The 22,285-nt window shown below is 31.9% G+C and overlaps 1 protein-coding gene across 1 annotated transcript; it reads right to left on the bottom strand.

The window, feature by feature from the left end:
• Positions 1-906: 906 nt before the first annotated feature.
• On the bottom strand, positions 907-22,025 carry LOC124354274 (myrosinase 1-like). Its single transcript, XM_046804606.1, has 13 exons — positions 21,919-22,025; positions 20,128-20,206; positions 18,723-18,855; positions 17,621-17,754; positions 17,032-17,166; positions 15,285-15,407; positions 12,291-12,474; positions 8,865-8,962; positions 8,194-8,341; positions 5,913-6,028; positions 4,401-4,535; positions 2,895-3,001; positions 907-1,084 (listed from the first exon to the last, which is right to left on the bottom strand). Exons 2-13 carry the CDS (start codon positions 20,173-20,175, stop codon positions 955-957), a joined length of 1,491 nt encoding a protein of 496 aa, XP_046660562.1. The 5' UTR covers positions 20,176-20,206; positions 21,919-22,025; the 3' UTR covers positions 907-954.
• Positions 22,026-22,285: the final 260 nt, after the last annotated feature.

Here is a 22,285-nt window from a genome sequence, read left to right as displayed (position 1 = left end):
ACCTCTAATCTTTATACTTTCTTCTAAGAATTATCGCTTGGATAATCTTATTCTTCAGTTTCTTCGCCTTAAGTCGGGTGCCTTTACAAAGATAGGTTTAAGGTTTAACAAAACTGCAAACTACAATACTACAAAATTACACTTCAGCATTTGCAATTTACCTCACGTGGGTCGAAATCAGTGTGCGAGGCAGAGCCCAAATATTCCGTCCCCTTTAGATAACATAAATTAAACTAAATTACCTAACTACTTATAAAGTATAATCATTGAATGCTAACTCGATTAGATCACGATTATATTTGATTATTATAATAAGGTGATAGGATAGATAAAACATGTCTTACTAGTAATAAAGCTTTAAATTTATTAAAAAAAGTTATTTATAGTAATTGTTATACTTTTATAAATTCATAAAGGAAGTGCCGATATCAAAGGAAATGTTTTACAAAAAAGTCAACTTCATATTTAGTGTTTGTTAATTTTTACATTCTATAACCTAAGTAAATAGTTGCTGTTATTTTTTACGTTATTGATGTGTTTTATTTTTTATGGTTCCCTTTGTACTTTTTAAGTACAAGTACATCGTTACAGCTAATTATTGCGTGTTAACGAATAAATTTGGTTTTTTTGGTATTTCTGCTTTTCTATTTGTACATTGGGTTTACCATTGAAAGTAAAATCAACGACAAATAAACAATACATTTGTATACATAATAAGGAAGTACGTGTAATAGTTGCAGATTAGTATATTTATGTTTATCAAACATTCATGACCTTGCCGAGAATGAAATTTATCATAATCCTCAGAAAAGATTGTAATTACTCCTTTTTAATTGCAATTTAAAAATAATTAAAGAAAACCGTTTAACCACATAAGAAAGAACAGGGAAAACATAAATCAAGTAATAGAGATATTCATTGGTTTAATACACTTATTTCATGCATTAATGAGTATTAAATAGCAAAAGGAATTTCCGGCAGTTCTCTGGTTTCAGCAAGTTCCTTAAAGTAATAGGAAGAAAGTTTCCTCGTTCTGGGCCTCTCCGTGGTATTAAAGTCCACATACCACATCCCATACTTGTATCTACATAACAGTGTTAAATAGTTTGTTAAACAGGAATTACCAAGTGTCTGTTTTAAACTAGATATAGGATACAAGCAATATAAATTAAAGAATGTTTAATTTATGTCCAAAAGATAGTATTGAATGTCTAAAAATGTATCCTAAGATGTTAATAATAGAGCTATCTGTCCATCCACACCAGCCAGTATAATGTTATGATAAAATATTGTGTCATAATAGTCAATAATGTCTAGAGCATATTCAAACATATTGATTAACATCAAGGAAATAAATAGTAAAATTAAATCATTAATAAACATTAAATCCATACTATTACCTAAAAATCGAATGGTGTCTCTCTGTTTGTTCGTGGGTATGCTCATGTGTGTGTCACTCAATCACGTAGAAACTATTGTCTGATTGTATTGTCCATTCTTACAGTCCCAGGTTCACATGTAAGCCTATTCCTATTTCGAAAAACACTCCGGGCTCCGCCCCCACTGGTATTTAAAACTCTCTTTTTGGATCAATTAGCAGATAGTAAATGTGTTTTTATAATCGACTGTTCTTTGTAAACATTATAATGTGACACAAAATTATATGTTTAATTAGTTTAAATACCATTTATAATTTTTAAGTTTATACTATAGAAAGTATGGAATAAGCTTGACAGTAACATACTGTCAAGCACTGTTGCTGTTATGACAGTAACAGCACTTCTGATTTTAACATTCTCTATAATCACTGGTAAGCACTGAAGTAATAAAGATAATAAAATGAGAAGTATTATTAAAAATGTACTTATAACTGTACATTTTATCAAATATTAAGTTTGCAGTGCCTGAGGTTGCCTAGAATAGTTTGATTGCTACTATATAAAATCGTTTATTACGAAATACAGGAGACGAGATATTTTCGCAGTACTTGTACAAATTATATCACTTTCCGACTAGAGGACCCCAAAACACTGCTCTTTAAACTTAAATATAAAACTGTTTGGAAGATTAAATTATTTTTCATTGGCTATCACCTAACTCAGGAATGTTTAGAATGTAATTTAAAAGGAATGTGCTCTCCTCTGGTTTTTTATAGGATATTGCCCGCCAAGCCTTGGGTAAATGTTGCTTTGCATAACATGGTTTAAAATGAGGTATGTTTAGAACTATTATGTTTTTGCAATCTCAATATTAGAAAATAATATTAGAATTAAATCTAGATGGCGGACGATTTAAATTGTTAAAACCTAATAACATAAACCACAATAATATTATACAAATTAATGTTAAAATAAAATAAATGTTACTAAATTGTATTACAAATATTTTGATTCCTAGAACATAAATGTCAGTCAGGAAATATTGTTAAAACTTTCACAATCTTATGAGTTGACGTCAACCTTTAAATATTTTAACTTTCCGCCATTTTGAAACAGGATATGTTAATCTGAAATTTGTTTCTTGATTTGAGACTGAAAGAAAGATAATCATGCCAAATTTGTATTTATGAACTATACTATGTTTTCTGATATAAGATATAAAATCACATAAATATAGGCAGACAGTAAATTAAGCGCAACTAATTGCATTTTTTGCCTAGACCCGAAGAACAAATACCTTAAGATCTCCAGAGAGTTCGCAAACATCCTGTATATGAATTAAATATTTCTACGTAGTACATTTGGAGTGACATTAATATATTTACTTTTGTGTAGCCCCATTCAAAGTTGTCCATAATTGACCAGGCTGCGTATCCGATAATATTACAGTCATATATGTATACAGCTTTCAGCATTTCTACGTACACGTGAAAAGAGATTAGTATATTTACTTACGTGTATCCGAAGCTCCACTCAAAGTTGTCCATAATCGACCAGGCTGTGTATCCGATAACGTTACAGCCATCGATGTATATAGCTTTCAGCATTTCTTCAATATAATTCTACAAAGATCAAACGCAAAAATTATTCATATCGTAATCTGCATGCATTATGTGGTTATAAAATATTTATCCTTAACTGGATTAAATATCGATAAGGGTTATCGAAGGATCCGACAGAACGCAAAAGTAGAGGTAGCGCACAGACAGATAGACAGGCGAACAGACTGCCCTTTTAATTTTTGACCCTAACAAAATAGAGCTCTACTTGAAACAATAAGAACCTATGTACAAACCATTAACTCTCTAAGATCTTTCTATCAAGAATTATCACACCTATGGGCAAACAGATTGTTAGACATATGGACAGACCGCCCTTTGAAATTTTGACCACAACATCAATAGCAATGACTACAAAATGACAAAGAGAAACCTATGTGGTTGGTTTAAGCTCTAGGAAATTTCTATCAAGAGTTTTCGTACCTATGGGAAAACACAAAATTTGAGTTTACACCCCTATTAAAAATGTCAAGAAACCGGTAAATTGTTATTATTTATTATTATTAGAATTATGAAGATTTTGAAATCAAAAGTTTGAATTAGCCATATTTTGTTGTACATATATTTTTGCTGTTGGGCAGCTAAAATCTAATTAATTAAACTAATTAACTTTTTAAGAAAAACCTTTGAAATTTGATTAAATATTTTTTAAACGCGGTTAGTCTAATGCGGTGATAACAGCATTGACCCGGCAGTGCTTTACCGCTATGCTCCATTCACCGCTTATCGACGAATAAACTATACAAATGTATAAGACATCCATAATATAATATTTTTTTAAGAAACTTAAAAGTGCTCAAACATATACTCAAACATCCAATAACATTTTCTCTATGAAACTGATTTGTAGTATTGTAACTGAAACCACACTGAAATTTAAACAGGTCAAACTGTAGCGTAACTTTCCCAAACAATTTACTTTTTCTACTCTGTATAAGACGAACACATTACTAATCACTATTAAAATGTCTGAATATCTTTGTTTTACCAACGTTTGGATTCTAATGCTTAAATAAATATCTGTGGTAATGTGATTACATGTTCTGGGAAGTGGTTAAAAAGAAATGAAACAGTGTTAATTCGACTGTTTAAAATAATGTTTTTAAGAACAACTTTAAATTAATACAACTTTCTTTTCGCTGTTTTTACAAAAGCAATAAGTTTAAATAATAATTATTTCAAAAAATCTAAGAGCTATTAATAATGAGTTGTATTATATTGCAACAGGTGTGCTTGTTCCTCAAACCAACAAACCTTGGTGCCCCATTTGCTTATTAGCTTGTATTTAGTTATCCTACCCATTTACATAAGGTTCTATCCTACTGATTGGACACTCTATTTTATCCTTTTACAATATTGATACGATACAAACCAAATCCTCAAATCTGTGCTTAATACTGACATGGTGATATTCTATTCTGCCCGTGTCGTTGAAGACGCTGATGTCGTTGCATCCATTCTCGGTGACGAAGACGGGAAGGTTTCCGTACTCCGTTTTGATCCAGTTCAACACAACTCTCAGTCCAGAGGGTATAGGCTGGTAAAATATAACATACTCTTAAATGTCGCTTTTTGCAAAAAGTTGAATTTTAGAAATTATTTACGAATTTTTCGCTTAAATATTTTAACTTTCGTTCGTACAAGGCTAATGCTATGCCTCTTGTGGTTACCATATTAACACAACGGTTCCTAAAATTTTAAGAGCTCTAACGTCTCAAAGATTTAACTAAAATCGTCTACTCTACATGACCTCCCAATCTAAGCCACATTAAAAAAGGTCAACGATTACCATGTTATAAATATTAAATTAATATTATTGATAAATGACGAATAAAAACTGTTTAACAAACTTATTGTATATAAAGTTACTATGTAGGTATCTTAAATTATAGTTATCGACGCATATAATACACAATCATGTGTTTGGCTAAAATCAGTTAGATATTATATTCATAGATGTATTCATTTGTTGTTAGAAGTTTGCTTGGCAGACATAATAAAACCTCACATAATACTTTTCGAGAATACTTTTTAAGCAAAATTTATGCAAATTATTAAAAAAAATATAAACCCAATATTTATTTGCTTTATGATTTGCTCGGCAGCAATATTGAAATCTTATGAGATAATAGTAGTCTGTAGTTATCAAAGTCTTTTTGTGTTTACAGAAAATGTTTATTCCAGATATTTTGACTATGATGCGTAATAGCCAAGATACAAATACGACCTCAATTCCTAAACGTGTTGTTTGTCGAGGCTGCGTAATAAGGTGGACAGCAATATCCCCGTTACAAATTATTTCATTTATCATAATCAATTTTATTTCCATTAAGCTATTCTATACAGTAATCTTCAAACTTATCATGACCTCTATCTTGACGCATTATGAGTGTTATTAAAAAAATAATGTTTTTTATGTCAAATTTTAAAAAATATCAATAACCGCTGAACTATGTAAACTCCTTCAGAAGTTTAAGGAATGGTTTTTTGTAAATGGCTTTTCAAACCTTTAAGAAATATTAAATAATGTTTAAGGTTAGCATTTATTCAAAAGTCTTATAAACACGTTTTAATTTTGTTAAAATTACAGCATTGAAATATAATGTTTCACAAACGTCTATTTTTGAACAACCAAAAGGATTTTGGTGAGAACCTTTTATTTTTGGAGAGAACACGTATTGGAGTATTTATAAATATTGCCCCATACTATGGTGGTAGACTATGTATATATGGCTAAATACATAGGTCTACTATACTATACGTATACTATGTTCAAAGAAAAGTAAAATTCTTTTGGGAATATTTTTAAGAGGGTAATTTACATTAGCACTTATATAAAAAAAGCCTTCCAAAATAATTATAAAGTTCGTTATAAGTACCCTAAAAGTTAAATTAAAAGATAAAACAAATGTACCTCCATTTTACGATACATCGATCCAGAATCCTGTTCTCTTGCGGAACCACCGTTTTCTCCACTTTTGTTGACGAAAAGCGTTAAGTAATGATTTAATCCAAAAAAATCATAACTACCTATAACACAACATATCTAGATTAATCTAGGCTATTTCAACTATAGTAAATTGTAGCAATAAATGTAATTCAATTATTAATAAAACGTGTACAAGCTGGATAACCAAAACACATGATACGATAATTTTTGGCTCCATGATACATAAAAATATTATCATTAAAAACTTAGTCCACGATTTTTATATAAATTAAAAAGACCTATAAGATTTTAAATATTTCTAAGTAAAATTAACACATGGCGCAAACCAACTCTTCACCAGAACTCGGGTGTGTTTTGTCAGAAACAAGAAACAAAACTTATTCGTAAAAATGATGAGTTATAAGCAATTTGTAACTTTATGGTAAAAGACTTGAGGGTTTAATTCAACAACATAAAATATTGTATCTTCATTTTTAGTTTTCCGATGATTTATATCACAACTATGAACAAGAAGCACAATTACCTAATTTTCATTATATACTTTCGAAAAAGTTTTAGTTAAACAGCTTTTCTCAAAAAAACTATCCTATAAGCCTTATGAATGCAGAAATATTAATAAAAACTATTAGAACACATATGTTATACAATCACTGTTGAACAAGGAACTTCGCTTAATGCTTTCTGAGCAAATAATATATAGCTATAAAATAAAAACTATAATCTACATTGTTCTGATTATCTTAATAAAATTTAATATATTAGTTAATATAATCAAAATGGGAACTCAAAGCAGACATATTTTTCATCTGATGTTTTACAAATACGACTTTATGCAGTCATGTATTTAAGCAGATTAATTGAATCGAACAATTATATGCTGGACATTTTCAAAGAATATTACACTTTTAGATAGATATGCCTTAAGGAAGCAATGGCTTCCAGAAGCCGAGAACTTCCAAAATCTCACGGCTTTCTGAGGTAGGTACTCTCTTAGAAAAAGAAACCCATAGTCTGGATTAATACATTAATTCTATGAACTCTCAATTAAACAATATTTAGTAGGCTAAATCAACCAGAAAACGGAAGATTCCAGAAGTCAGGGGCTTGTAGAAGTGGGACCTTCTGGAGGACGGATTTTTCACTATTTAGAAGTTTCATTTTGTTGAAATCGTCTATAAGTAGAGGCTTATAGAGCCAAGGAGCTCCAAGATGCCGGAAGCTCATTCAACGGTAATCGTAGGGTGTAGTGAGCTTTTATAGTATACCCCAATTACCGAAGAGAGCTTCTTAGATCTAACTTAATCTGGTAAAATGGGACATCCTTTAACTTTTTGTAGGTCATAGGGGACTGAGATCCAAAGTGGTATTCTAAGTATTTCTATAGGCTTATAAAGGTTAGAAAAAGTTTAGGTGTTACTAGAGGGCGTTAATTTCCAGCGATGCTGAGCTCTTGTACGACGAAAGCTTTTAGAAGTTGAAGGTATCTATGAATGAAATCTCTATGATCAGAGAACTTTCCAGAGACCTCCCGAGGCAAAGAATTTGTAAAGACCTCAACCTCAAGCTAGCGGGCTAAGGTTCCTGATGAACCTGTAAACATATTTCTCTATCAGTTTCATGATGCCAGAATCAGCAGCTCTCAGATATCACCTTTGAAGAATATTTGGAGGATAATATGTAAAATCATAAAAGCTAGTAGGTAATACAGATCATTGTGTTCTATATGAAGTTTAACCCAGCAGGCAGTTATTACTGCAAGCTCTTGTGGGGGTTACTACTGAATATTTTAGGGAGAAGGTGGTTCAGTGGTCGGAATTATCACAATGTTGGACCTTTCTTTTAAGTAATGTTCACCTTAATTCTGTAGCCGGTCAGTAGTGTGAGATGTGCTGGTTTTAAGTCCTTATCAGAACTGATAAAAACCAGTAAAAAAATGATATAAAAGAAATATTGCTTATACATAAAAGAAGTTTGATTACAGTATCTCTATCTTACAGAACTTTTACAGTATATTTGTTAGTATATAACCCGTATCATTTTCTAATGTTTATTTAGAGATTGAAATTTTAAACTGTAACTGCTAGTCTATATTCAGTGTGACTGGGTACTCTTAATCTGGCTCTGTCTTGTAAGATATATGTTGCTAACGCGTTAAACTATTGAATAACTGTCTAGGTATAATACATGAAGTAATATGTAATTAGATAACTGAATATCTCCGTTAGATTCAAATCCATTCTTTTACCTCTAATATATTGCACCTCCTCAGGGGTAAAGTGAGGTAATCTCGATGTATTTCTCCCCTCAATCTTGCTATTCCGATCCACTCGCTCCCGCACGTTCAGGGGGTAGTTTCCTTCCCTGGAGAATACGGGATGGGTACATATTCCAACCTGAGGAATTTCATTATAAGTTAATGTTAATTTTTTCAATTAGAATTAACACCCACACACTAAATAAATTCATTTTAAATTAACAGAAGAACCGCAGCATTCCCTAAATAATGAATACGTTGAGCAAGGTAGCACAGTTTACATAACGTTAACAAACATGGTTCTAAACAAAAAAACCGAATAGTTAAAGAACAATTAAAGTTTTATACTCGATCAAGATATATTATCACATTTGTTAATGTACACAAATTTAAACTAAAACATAATATTAGTGCACATCGTGCAAATTATTACTCTCATTTCCTGGGAATACCAGCTGGTTGCCGCTCGTTCTCAGGGACGCTCAAGAGCCTCCTGTAAGTTATAATGAGCCATTCCAACCAAGTGGTTCCTTAAATGTAATTCGAGTGATCGAATTCATGGCCTATGGTATGATTATGCATGAAAGATAATTTACACATAAACATATAGATAACATAAAGAATATTAAAATAATTTCAATGCTGAGCGAGGAATTATTTACCAGAAATTCATTGAACCTGTACGCTGCAGCTGTGTCTTCAGCAGAGTCTGGGCGTAGTGGCACAATGTTTGGGACAGCTATCGCCATTCCAACTCTTCCTGCAATATTACAATGTCATAGCAAAACGATAACGTGAGAGGTTTACTTAACTTATTTGAATTGGGTCAACAAGGATAACGATAACTTGTAATGGTGCATAGTACCATTCTAGAAGATAATCATTCAATACATTTATATCCTACTTTATCTTACAAAAATGTGCACTGTAAAGTCCCAAACATTACCTATATCAGTTTGAAACATTGTCATACATTCAACCTGGTTATGAGATACATAGGGTAATAACAAATTAAATTTTTTAAAGTTTACAAAAAACTTAATTATATGAATTTTAATTCTAATGTTTTATATTTACTACTCCTGTCTGTAAAGTTTGTCGAAACATATGGCAATGATATACGATGATAGAGTGAGAGAAAAAATAAATATTTATGGTATGATCATACATTTTATATCCTTGCCTTTAGTTACAAAACTCTAACAATTGCTGATGTTCCCTGCTTATAGCAATAGTATTTTTATCATAGCCTAGTGTTAAAAGTTACTGTTGAAAACTTATTGTGTTTATAAACACTGTCTCAATGTATTATTTTGCGTCGATACATTGACAGTTATGAGTAAAGAGGTTTATGATCCTCGATACTGTGATACTTCGAATCAGGGTCGTAGTTAACTCCTAGCTGCCATTACAAGTTAGATCAATCAAACGACTCTCTGAATCCTCACGGATCACGATCTGTCAATCAGTGTCAAACTCGTTGGAAACTCTTTTTCGATGGTTGAGTTTTTCATTCACACAACGCGAAATTGTCAGAGTATACAAATTCTAGTTATGCTTGCTTTTAACAATAAACTTCCGAATAGATGACTTAATATATACGTCAATCATTAATTTAACTAAAATTAAAATAAAAACATGATGTTTTAAGCAACAATGTTTATTGTAATAGGCTGAGCGTTAGTGAAGCCTACCACTATAGGAGCTTGACAATTTTATTTCAGTCTGTCTGTCTGCTGGCCTATAGACTTCAAATTTTGCGTGTGGATTCGTATACAAGCAAACATCGAGTTCGATAATGTGGAATGTCATCCATTCCACTCCATTGAATTTAGCTGAACGAAGAACATTTTTTACATTGATTTTACGGGTAATCGTGATGGCAACGAGACAATTTCAGAATAAATGATTTGTAAGCAAACTGAGAACAATGATACGGCATGTAAATATGTGGCAGAATAACAAACTAACCACCGCAATTAAATGAGTTACATATAAATTTGAATTTTCGCATGCAACCTCGGAAAAGCATCCTACCTTGTTATGATTGCGGTTTGACAGTGTGGTGCATGATGAATTGCACTAATGGAGTACCAAAGGTAATAGGGGTTGTCAACAAAGATTAAAGGCACTGCAAGCCGCTTGCGGTATACATAAAAGGCAAAGACATGACATACGCTCTTTACAGACAGCTGGATTTACGTCGAAAGAGTTCCACATCAAAAAAGGGTCCCAACATCGGAATAAGGCCCATTGCAACTAGCTTCCAGAAGCACAAAGTTGGGTCTAACAAATAGTCTCGACGTTACCCATTACTTAGAAAGGCATTTGGCCGCTTCAGAGCTGTGTGCTCATGTTAAAGTTTCGAGAATAACTCTGGCGATTTCATCATATAAGTGATTACTGTATTACATTCATGGACCGAATAGAGCCTATGTTAAAAGATAGTTTATTTTTCTAATTTTTAATTAATTAATTTCAAAAATCTAAAAGATATCTATATGGAAATTTAATTTACTAATCTCAATATTTTGCTATATTTATACAACTTACATACAAATATTTCGTTAGGAATATGGAAGGCAATTGGAAAATATGCAACAAAATTTAACCCTAATAGGATTATTAGATATGGTATACTCATAATTCTTTCAGATAAGTCAAGGGTATAATGTTACACAGACGAAAATCTGTGTAACAGTATTGTTATTGTAGTTTAGTGACCGATCAAAATGATGGATGTTTTGAAGCGTCTATAATTGTAATTAAATAACTTAACAAATAAGTACTGTATTCAGAAATTTTAGCTTGTACGTAACTTTTGCGTTTGTAGTAAGAACTAACAATTCACAATTCGTTTTTAATACTACAAGAAAATTATACAGCTTTCAACGTTTCCAACCAGCCTATAAAATAAAAGATCACGATTTTAACTGCTACAGGAAAATCTATCTTCTTGGGTTTGTAACTAAATACTCTACATTATTATTTAATAAAAGTTGTGATCTAATTACTAAATATACTTATCTCTTAATTTAGAAATTACAATTCAATATATATCTTATTACAGTGTTCCAAACAATTGACAGGCTTTTTTTATTTAGTTACCTCTTCACTCTAACGAACATGAAACTGCGAAAGATCGCCGCAACAAGTAGTTCTACCATAAGAGAGGGTTGCGTTTTAAATTAGGCAGGCGCTAGTCCTTTTCATTGACAATACCTTTCAACTAATTTAAAATATGATCTTAAATCCTTAATTTAGGTTTAAAAATGATTTAAAAATAAAATGACATACATTTCAAAAAGTACAGGTTGGTGGAAAAGAACAAAGTCAATGTCTGCTAGAGTCATAAAATATAACTTAATTGCGATTGTTAAAAACTTTTCTTATACGTATAGACACGAAGCTAAACAAAATAAGTTTAACTATACTCTTTTATTGTAACTGTTAAAATGAATTTCAAATTGGACTTCTAACTCGAACGATAAAATTTTACCTCATAAATTAGTTAGAGGGAGCATTAACCATAACACTGTTGTACTTGTTCTTCCATTGAACCTTTATAATGCTGAGAGCTCTCTCTTAACTTCTTACGTATCAGTGTTATGCTTCTTAATATTCTTAAAAACATTTCTAATAATACATTTTAAAGCTATACAAATTAATAATAATAGCAATAAAACCATCATAAATTTAAAAAGAAATAAACAGTTTTTTTTAACTGGAAAGTATAGCTCAAAACTCTTGCGTTGAAAATTTAGGTTTATAAAATCCTATTGCTTGTCACCCTTACTTAGTTATTTATTTTTCTACTTCCAAACTCATGAAATGTAAGAGGCTTTGTGTCGCCGTTCTAATTAGTTTGTGTTTTTAAGATAACCTAGCAAGTCAGTTCACGTTTTGTAATTCGTTTATCTTTTTAAATGTTTACTTCTGTCTATTTCTGGTCATGGGACATAGACAATTTGAAAATAAGACCCTTGTTTAAAAATAAGATATTATAGTTTGTCATAAGTACTACAAAAATCAAATTTGTTAAACAATTTTCGTAATGTTCGATTAATTGAACGCTGTCACGTACATACCTTGTTGCAGGGGCTTGTAGACAGCTTGGTAGATACGGTACGCCTTGGCATGGGCACGCAGCAAGTTATATGCTGCCTGATACTCCGTAACTCCATTCAAGGGTAGACCTGGTGCAATCGTTTCCAACTCTCCATATCCTTGTATTGTTACAATCATCTCATTAAATGTGATCCACCACTTGACCTGTTGACACAATTAATTAGGTAACAATCCCGTCTAATAGGTTACAACAAGATTGCGAGAAAATATATCCTGGAACAAGGATAACAATCATGTGAAAACTTGCAGTGAAATTCTCAAAATCGAGTACAAAAGTCCATTCCGAGCTCTGACATCAGGAGCGTCTCTTACGACAGTTTGTTTCAATCAGAGACTCCCTATTAAACTTTTATTGTGGACGATGTTGATAAATTTATCACGTCGAGGTCGAGGACATTAAATCTGGTTGGAATTGATCTGAACCAAATCCGAGATCAGACCGAACTAAGTTAAGGAAAAGGATCCACAGGAAGTGGATATAGGAAGTTGTTCACAGGAAAAATATGGTGCTTCATTTGGCAGGGATGCTGGATGAAAGCTCACGATTTCGTAACAAAATTTAAAGCGTCTGCAGCAGTCACCGCAAATATGTTTAGTCAGATGGAGAATGTCGTCGCAAAGCAAAAGGAAACTGATGCTAGGAGTAGCTTATTCGATTCTGCTTTATCACGTGAAGATCTGAGAAAATATGGCTTGCATGCTTGCCGTTGAGCAGAGAGAGACTTCGCTGAACACAAGCTCCTACCACACCGTATCCGAGTCCGCTGGAGTAGCCATTATGAACATGCCGGAACAGGAAAGGAAATCAGTGTGAATTCTCCGGAAGGAGATAAATAAGAGGAGATTGTCAAGTTGATCATGCAGGAACGATGGTCACCTGGCAGCGTATTTGGATAACGACACAAAGGACATTGCCTGTTTACGAATATACGAGTAGTAGTCAGTTTAACGTTCAGATTGAGTTATTTAGGTAAATTACTCCTTTAGACAGTTCCTAAATGGCAACGGATCCGCCTTTAGTTAAACCGAATGCGCAAAAGCAAAAATCTGATTTCCATGTTTGTACAGAGAGATCCACAATACTTGGCGTATATTTTTCATATGAGATGGTTTCGCGTTGAAAATAAGGCTCTCCACACAGGGCCTTCAACCTGTACAGTTTTTATTCTGATCATGTCATTAACAATAAGAGGTTGAAGCTATTACTCAGGTTGGTTACATACAGCACTTTTTCGAACCAAATATGCAACAATTTTAAAAAGCATACAAATAAAACTGTCACTCACAAAACAAGCAATAAACTATCCCAAATTTTAGGAAACACGAATAACAAAATTTCAAACGATAATAAATCAGGAGTTTATTAAATTGGATGCGAAGACTGTGACAAAATTTATATTGGACAAACAAAAAAGAACAATAAAAACACAATTTAAAGAGCATTTATCACACAAAAAATAAGGAAGTGTTGACAAATCTGCTGTAGCCAAGCACTGCATTGAATCAGGACACAGAACATCACTTAAAAATCTAAAATTAATAAAAGATAAGTAACAAAACCAATGAACTTAAAATGCTTGGGAAACACTATACAAAAACAGAAATAAAGAAAAACTCATGAATAATAAAGATGCCCCTGTTGAAAATTCAGTCTTCTTTTTTCTCAATACTCGTATATTCCAAAAATTAAACTGTAGTCAAATCTAATTTTTCATACTGGCTAAAACTAATAAAAGACGTAAAAAAGCCAATGAACTTAAAAAACTTTAAGCTATTTCCAAAAATTTTGTATTTGCATACTTACACCATAATATGTTATTTTAATATTAATTGTACAAACAATTTATTTGTAGAGTTGCCTGAAGATGAAACCTTAATCGTCCAAAAAATAAAAAAATAGGAAAAGTAAATTTCGTAATATTACTCAGGTTATTTTGTTGTAGTATTCAGTTCTTAGTTTAAAGTTCGTGACGATGAAGAAATGTGAAACCTTTGGTTTCGAAACGTTTGCCATCGTTCAGTAAAAAATAAAAAACTAGGAAACACTACATTTCGAGATCTGTTTTCCTTTTTCAGGTGGGTAACATTTCTAGGTAATAAACAAGTCATACTCAGAGTTGGGACACATAAATGTCAAAAATACAACCGTCTGTAGCCAAGCATTGCATTGAATCAGGACACAGAACATCACTTAAAAATCTAAAATTAATAAAAGAAGTAACAAAACCAATGAACTTAAATGCTTGGGAAACACTACACAAAAACAGAAATAAAAAGAAGAACTCATGAATAATAAAGATGCCCCTGTTGAAAATCCCAGTCTTCTTTTTTCTCAATATATTCAAAAATTAAACTGTAGTCAAATCTAATTTTTCATACTGGCTAAATCTAATAAAAGAAGTAACAAAGCCAATAAACTTAAAAAACTTTTAGCCATTTCCAAAAATTTTGTATTTGCATACTTACACCATATATTATTTTAATATTAATTGTACAAACAATATGTAAGTATTTATTTATAGAGTTGCCTGAAGATGAAACCTTTGGTTTCGAAAGGCCTCGTCCAAAAAATAAAAAATTCGGAAAAGTGGGCCTTCTTTTATTATTGGTTTAATTTTGATAAACCATTTGAATGCGCATTGATTTATTACGTCATGATTTGTATTTCGCATAATTATATTTTGCCTCAATCTTTGATGTTTATTTCACTCTGTTCATAAAAATATTTTATTACGTTTATTATAAATCTGGATTCCTTGTTAGTTAATTTTTCAGAACTTGCAACTATCAGTCTAAACTGAACAGGCTGGTTCGAAATTGCCACAACAATGGATGCGTCGTAATAAAGAAAAATAAATACATAAATTAAAAAGAAACAGTATACAATTTAATTCATTTAAGAAGTTTTAAATAAAGAAACCTGAAATAACTAAATCAATTTTCAATCGACTCACCTTTTGTCCATACTCTTTGAAAACAAAGTCGGCGTAATCGGCAAAATAGTCGGCCATGTTAGGGTTAGTCCAACCACCAATTATCTCTAATGCCTGAGGCAGATCCCAATGATAGAGTGTCACCTGGAAATAAATTACATAACTGCAGTGTACTATATTGTTATAGGTATGTCGAATGTTATCTGTTTTAGAAAATGGATGATGTTCATCATTTTATGAATTTTTCAGCTAAGTACTTTTGGTTTACACAGTTTTACATTAAACAGTGTTGGTAATATTTTTAATAAAAGAAAGTGCCTTATTCTTCTTCCGTTTTAATTTTTATACTCTTGTATATCACTCCAGGTCTGTTTGTTGTTCCATTTTTAAGGATTCTTTCTTCTGTCTCTGAATTTCCCAGAGTTTCTTTAGACATATGAAGAGGAACTTTACTCACTATGAGGTTAATTTCTTTTCAGTAAGCTACTTCACTAAAATAAGGAAAAAAAGAAAACTAATCATGTACATTTTCTAATTCTAGCGTTTTGATAGAATGACATATTTTATGAGGCCACCAATAATCAACCTCGAGTGCATGTTGTGTTTTATTTTCTTAGGGGGGGGGGCGTGGCTTACAGTTATATTTTACAGGTTTCATTAAAAATCTTTGTTTCAACAAATCATACCACGCGTAACTGACATAACATGGTATATACTGCAGATAAGCTATAGTTAGGTCTACAGTTGGCCTCTTTATATTATTATTGTGTGATAATTTTTAACAATCGAGCACTTTCAGAAACTCCAATATTTGTATACATTCGCAATATTTGTATACATCAGTGAGTTGCAAAATATTGACCATGCATAAGGAATGATCATTACGTATACTTATATTTTGTCCCAGTTTTAGATGTTTATTTCCTTCTACTCATAAACATATTTCATCACTATTTGTGTATTAATGTATAGCAATAAAAAATTACTTTTTTCTTGTAAATATAGCAGGTGGACATTGGAGAGTAAACAGGTTTATGTAGTGTTTTGTTGACAAATGTTTGTCTATCACCAAAAACATTAGATTAATCACAAGGTGCTATCCAGAAAAGTTGAAATTCTCATTAAACACGACTCCGAACTAAGAGGGTTCAGCACCAACTCAATAGACAAAACATATTTTTGTTCAAAGCACCCCAATAACTTGAACAACATTGGTGCAGATTCGTAGTAGAACATTCAATTATGAACAACTATCTTTCGTTCACATGATACAACGATTACGTTCACAAACCTGCACGAGAAAGTAAATACGTTTTTATATTCTGGACGCTTCAGTCCAGTCGATATTTTCTTGTGTAAATATTTACCATTCATAACTTTAAAATATTATTCCACTACAAGAAAGAAAGTTATTTTAACAATGGATATTTTTATTGCCAGCGTGTTTATTGACCATATTTCTAAATCTGCTGTTTTAAATTAATTATACACAGTGTTTAGTTATTTATTTATTTAAATACCTGTAAGAATAGTCTGAGTCCAAGATACTGCAGTTTTAAACCATATCATTTTGAGTTTTAATAAAATAGCTTGCATTATTTTACATTTTAAATTTATATTTTAAATGAGTTACCTTTGAAATAAGTTAAAATGAAGTGCCAGAAAACAGAGTATAATCAAAGAGAATTTAATATCTAGACAACCCTAATAGAAATAAGTTGGTTGCAAACCATGTACAATAACTGCAGCGCAAAGCGTGTTGATTTACCATCGGCTGGATCCCATTGGCCAGCAGCTCGTCTATCAGACGATGGTAATAATCAACCCCAGGGTTGTTGATGGTATCCACGTACCCTGTGGGTAGCACTCGACTCCACGAGATTGAGAATCTGTACATTTCGAACTGAAAACAACAATATTAGTGGTAAGAGAGGCGTTCATAATTATAAAAATAACAATGGTGGTTTTTATATAACTTAGTTGCATGCCAGAAGATGCGTCACTTAACATATATTTTGCAAAGCTTCGAAGTTATGAGCGTTATATAAACGGCATCATCGTGGGATGTGTGGGTCATGCTATTTTTGGAAAAGTTCTCTAATCGTAACTAGCACTAAAAAGTACTAACAGTTTCCTGTTATCATGCTAGGAGTACTGCTGTCCTCCGAGCCCTTCACTATTTGAAGGTAAAAATACGTCCATGATTTTCAATGGGGAATCGCGTGTAAAGCTGCGGGTAACTGCTAGTCACATATAAATTGGAATCATAATTCTGTTTTGCCATTTGTTTAGTTATCAATATAAGAGCGCTTCCGTGTCAGCTGGGGGTTTTAAACTAAGAGGCGAATTTTACTCACACCAGTCTCCTTGATGATCCTCACATCTTCCTTGTACTTGTGGTAAGAGTCGCACGCCACGTCACCGTTAGATCCATCCTCTATCTGTTGTGGCCGAGTGTGGGTGAAGCGGTCCCAGATGTTTTCACCTTTGCCTATTAAGTACAAGGATGCAAGTTATTAAGACGACAACTAAAATAAACTTTGTAAATGTAAGGATCAAAATTTTACCTAACCTTTCTTGATTGTCTTGCTTTAATATAAACAAAAGTTATAGCATACGATAAATGCACCTATAATCATTAAATAATATACTGTACGATAATGATTTAGATCATACTACTAAACAATGAAAATCGATGCATTGTACGATCAGTTTTGTAGTGATGTCAATTTCTATACGCGTTTGACCTGAATTGTAAAGACCATTTTAAGATGTAATCCAGAAATTACTCAATTATTGTCCCCTACGGACATAGGACGTCTTTACCAGAGCCTGAAAACAAATTTTGAACTTTTTATTTATACGCAACATACATGAGAATCATGACGAGAAATTTTAAAATTTTGCTATATTTTGTGTTGTAAAAAACAAATTTGTGGCGATTAAACGAAATATTACTGTATCCCATTCATCGGCTATACATCTTTTTGTAAACACTTTCAAATTATTAATCATTTTTCAAAACGATTTAATTGCAAAACTCATCAAATAAGACTATTAGGATCCAAGTGAATTATTATATATTAAAGAAATATCTATCAGAAACTTGACATAGAAATGTAACTATACCTACATGTTTGTAAACGATGGTAATCTATATCTCATTTTGCCCCTATGAGCTATTTTACACGTACAGTGGTCAAATAAATTTGTAAAGTACCATTCAAATTCAAATTTATTTAGTTTGATGAAAATTCAAGCAATTGGTTTACAATAACACGTGTAAGGATACCATCAAAGAGTCGTTATAATGATATGAATAGAGAAAATCCAATGTAAGTGCTAAATTGTTATTGTTTAATTTGGCCATCTTGCTGACAAGCAATATTATAATCAACCCAAGATCACTGGTCGTGAATTAGCGATAGGTAATATTTTGTTGAAACAGCATTGATGTACCATCCTCGTTCCAGGCTCCCTCAATCTGGTAGGCGGATGTGCCACAACTGAGTAGAAATCCTGGAGGAAGAGATCGGATCGAGCAGGGATCCGCTGGTTCTCCCTCGACTTCATGATCGTCTATACAATGCATCTGGAAAACAAGAATATTCTACGATATCGAATCTAAAATGCTGAATCAAAACCAATTAATTTTATCTCCTGCAGTTAGTACATATTAAGACAAGTTGGTAAGCAATGTATATATATGTTTAAATACAAACCATTTAAAATTAAAAGAGTGGTACATGTTATAAAACATTTGAATTTCTTTTCAATTAATTTTCTTGTAAATACAGTCATAATGTAAATATTTATTTTTTAACAATGTTTTCTCTCTTCAACTCAAAGCTCAATCAAACTGTGTCTCTCTATATTTTATATTTTGAACTGTATCTATTGCCTCAGTACCTCTTTCGTGAATTAGAAAATACATTTTTGGGGGTAAAATGTTTGAATTGCAACCGAATTGAGAGTTAAAGTAAATAACCCTTTGGATTTATGGAGATGGCCTAGAAAAAGTATATTCATCATACTAAGAACCATAGTGCGGTTGTATCTTATAAAGGATCCCATGCAAATCCTCTTTCTGTCTCACTCTCTCTACCTTCACCTTCCACCCCCTCTCACTTTGCTCTCCATTTCATTATCTCTCCTTGTCATATATAGAATAATTAGAAAAATTAGAAGAGAAGAAAGAGTCTAGCAGGAAACGAGGATAGAGAAGACCTTTTGTAATTACTGAGGCTGACATTGAGGAAATCAGGAAAGAGCAGAGAAAATTATGAAATTTAGAAAAGTACAATATGTGGAAAAGTAAAGGAACAGAGAAAAGACTGACAGTGCCAAAATGTCAACAAAAGGGCCGGTACCCAACAGCAAAACTGTTAGTGATCCGAAAAGAAGGGAAAGAGAGACTAAGATAAAAAAACCTGAAAGGAGACGTGAAACCAACGAAATTCGGAATAAAGGTAAGATAAATAGCATAAGATATTAAGTTGTATTAGAGAGATTTTCTTTTTTTTCTTCCCATACAAGCTTTTCACAATGATAATTATTATTCGTATACAACTTTAACTGTTTGAAGGTTTTGGCCGGCTCATACATCTTAACATCAGAATTACACTTTGAATTAATATTGGTGTATACTATTTTCTCGTTTGAACAAAAATAAACATAGACCAATATAAAATATGAAGAAAGGTAAACATTTTCTTTTCACTTGTATAACATTTTGTTATTTGCATTTTTAAACGTCTTCTCTTAATAAGAATTCATTAGATATACTTGGGATTAGTTTTCTTCTACATAACTATTTATTAACACATGTGATTGAGAGATGTTACAGTAATCACTTAATACTTACGTAAGTCAAGAATATTATAAAAGTAGTTTTTAATCGAGATATATACATGGCAGGAAATCTCTCCTTTATTTTTGTGTTCCTGAAACATAGGTTAGAAATATTTAGTAAGTATTAAGAAGGTGATCAATTACTGTATTATTTTATTATATTAAACGATATTCTAATACCGTCACATAAAATCAGTGAAAAACTGACTGACATTGGTAACACATAAAAATACAGCAAAGATTTTTGAGGTTATAATTCCTGCATCACATCAACAAACAATATAATTCTTTCCTCAGGAAGTTTTTTTTTAGTTTGCACAGGACTTAATATTAAGAGTGAGGCAGACCAATTGAGTGGCATTGTACAGTAATGGTATCTTAAAATTGTATCATTTTTTATTTCTCTATACCAATCCAATTGGACCCCAGGAAATTCAAAACTATTTTCAACTTTGAAAAATGTTCCAAATTGTCCAATTTTATGAGTGTGCTTTTACATCTTTTTAATTATATATACGGCTTGTATGATACATTATTTTAAAAGTCTCATTACAACTAACAATTTGGAGAAAATACAATTTTATTGTATTTAATAATATTAAAAAAGTACGCAAACACATTTAAAAATATACTTTTTAAGTATTGTGTTATTCATAATACAATATAGAAGGAATATAATATTATTTGCATTTCTATATACCTAGTATAAATGAAAATAAATCCTCATGTAAAATACATCTCGTACAGGTCGTGTACATTTTGAGGCTATAGGTATTAAATCAATCTCAACGAATTACATACAGTGCTTCTCTCAGATTTAAATATTTTTCCTGCACTATACGCGTTGGAGGATTTACCAAAAGCTTCCACCACCATACTTGACTACAGGCCAAAGTTTAATCAAGCCAACGTTAGCAAATACACTTCTCCTCACTTCATTTGCAATGACACTTCTCTTCTTCCAGGCAAGTTAATCCTTGACATGCTTCACTAACCGTAATGCCTTAGGTTTATATTTCAATATCCATTCAGAAAGTGAGTATTCGCATTTCTATTTTCCAGCATAATCGAATGTTTATACATGTTGTTTATAAATCTAACGGTTTCAGGTAGGTCAAACTAAGAAAATGGAGAAAAAAGGTGATAAGAAGATTTAGGGCACCAACAGTAATGACAATTTTTAATTACTGATACTAAATGCTACACCAATTCCCAAATTCCTCTTCTTTGTCTAGTAGTCACTGTTTAAGTTAATTGCCAAGCCTCCCTTAAACAAATACATGATACGCAGGCGAGATTTTAGAATTTCCAAATTTGATGGTTATATAGACTGGAAGTTTCAAATCTACTTAACTGAACATATGCATTTTCTTTGCCATCTGTGTAATATGATACAGGAGATCTCTCATATTTCAGATCCTGACCATCCTATACTGACCGTACTAATAACGGTTCTCATTATTTGAATAAAAGTGGGAATATTTTCAATTTGCTGGAGTGAGATAAACCTGAGCGAATATTGTCATTATTAAATTGCCAATCAGCAATTGGTACGCAATTCTTTAGATAATAAATAACATGTTATTGGCTAGTAGAATTAAATACAGAAAACACAAAGATAAATGATCATCTTAGAGAAGAGTGGTATATTCATTAACATAAATGAGTTTTCTGCTAACATTAAAATGTTTAATCTGGACTGTCCTTATTCAGTTAGCCAGTAAAACTATAGAAGAGATTGGCAAAAGTATGTTTTTTACTTTTTAAGTTAAACTGCTTACAATAGTTCACATGACTTACTCACCAAATTAAACAGCTATATTTCTCGTAATAGCACTGAGTAGAGTGCAGAAAACTGACAACTGCTTCGTCACGGTACGATACGGAGAACAGCTATCAATCCATCAAATATTCATTGCCAGTACAAGGGCAATCCTGAATAAAGAGTAAAAATTCAAGTCGAAGTTGAATTTTATTTTTGGTTGTGTACGTTAACAGAATACTACGGTAGGCCTAAGGTTATATTATCAAATAATTTGAGACCAATACTTGTAAACGGCGATCAGTGATCTGCATTTTTTTTCATTGAAAAATATGTGATTTTAAAAAAAAGATGTGGTAACGAAAGCACCCTTATCACTATACCAAACACGAAGACTCTCATAAGTATG

The sequence above is a fragment of the Homalodisca vitripennis genome, chromosome 2 (genome assembly GCF_021130785.1).
Source record: "Homalodisca vitripennis isolate AUS2020 chromosome 2, UT_GWSS_2.1, whole genome shotgun sequence".
Taxonomy (NCBI): domain Eukaryota; kingdom Metazoa; phylum Arthropoda; class Insecta; order Hemiptera; family Cicadellidae; genus Homalodisca; species Homalodisca vitripennis.
Note: the sequence above shows the minus strand (reverse complement) of the source record. Positions and strands in the feature narration are given on the sequence as shown.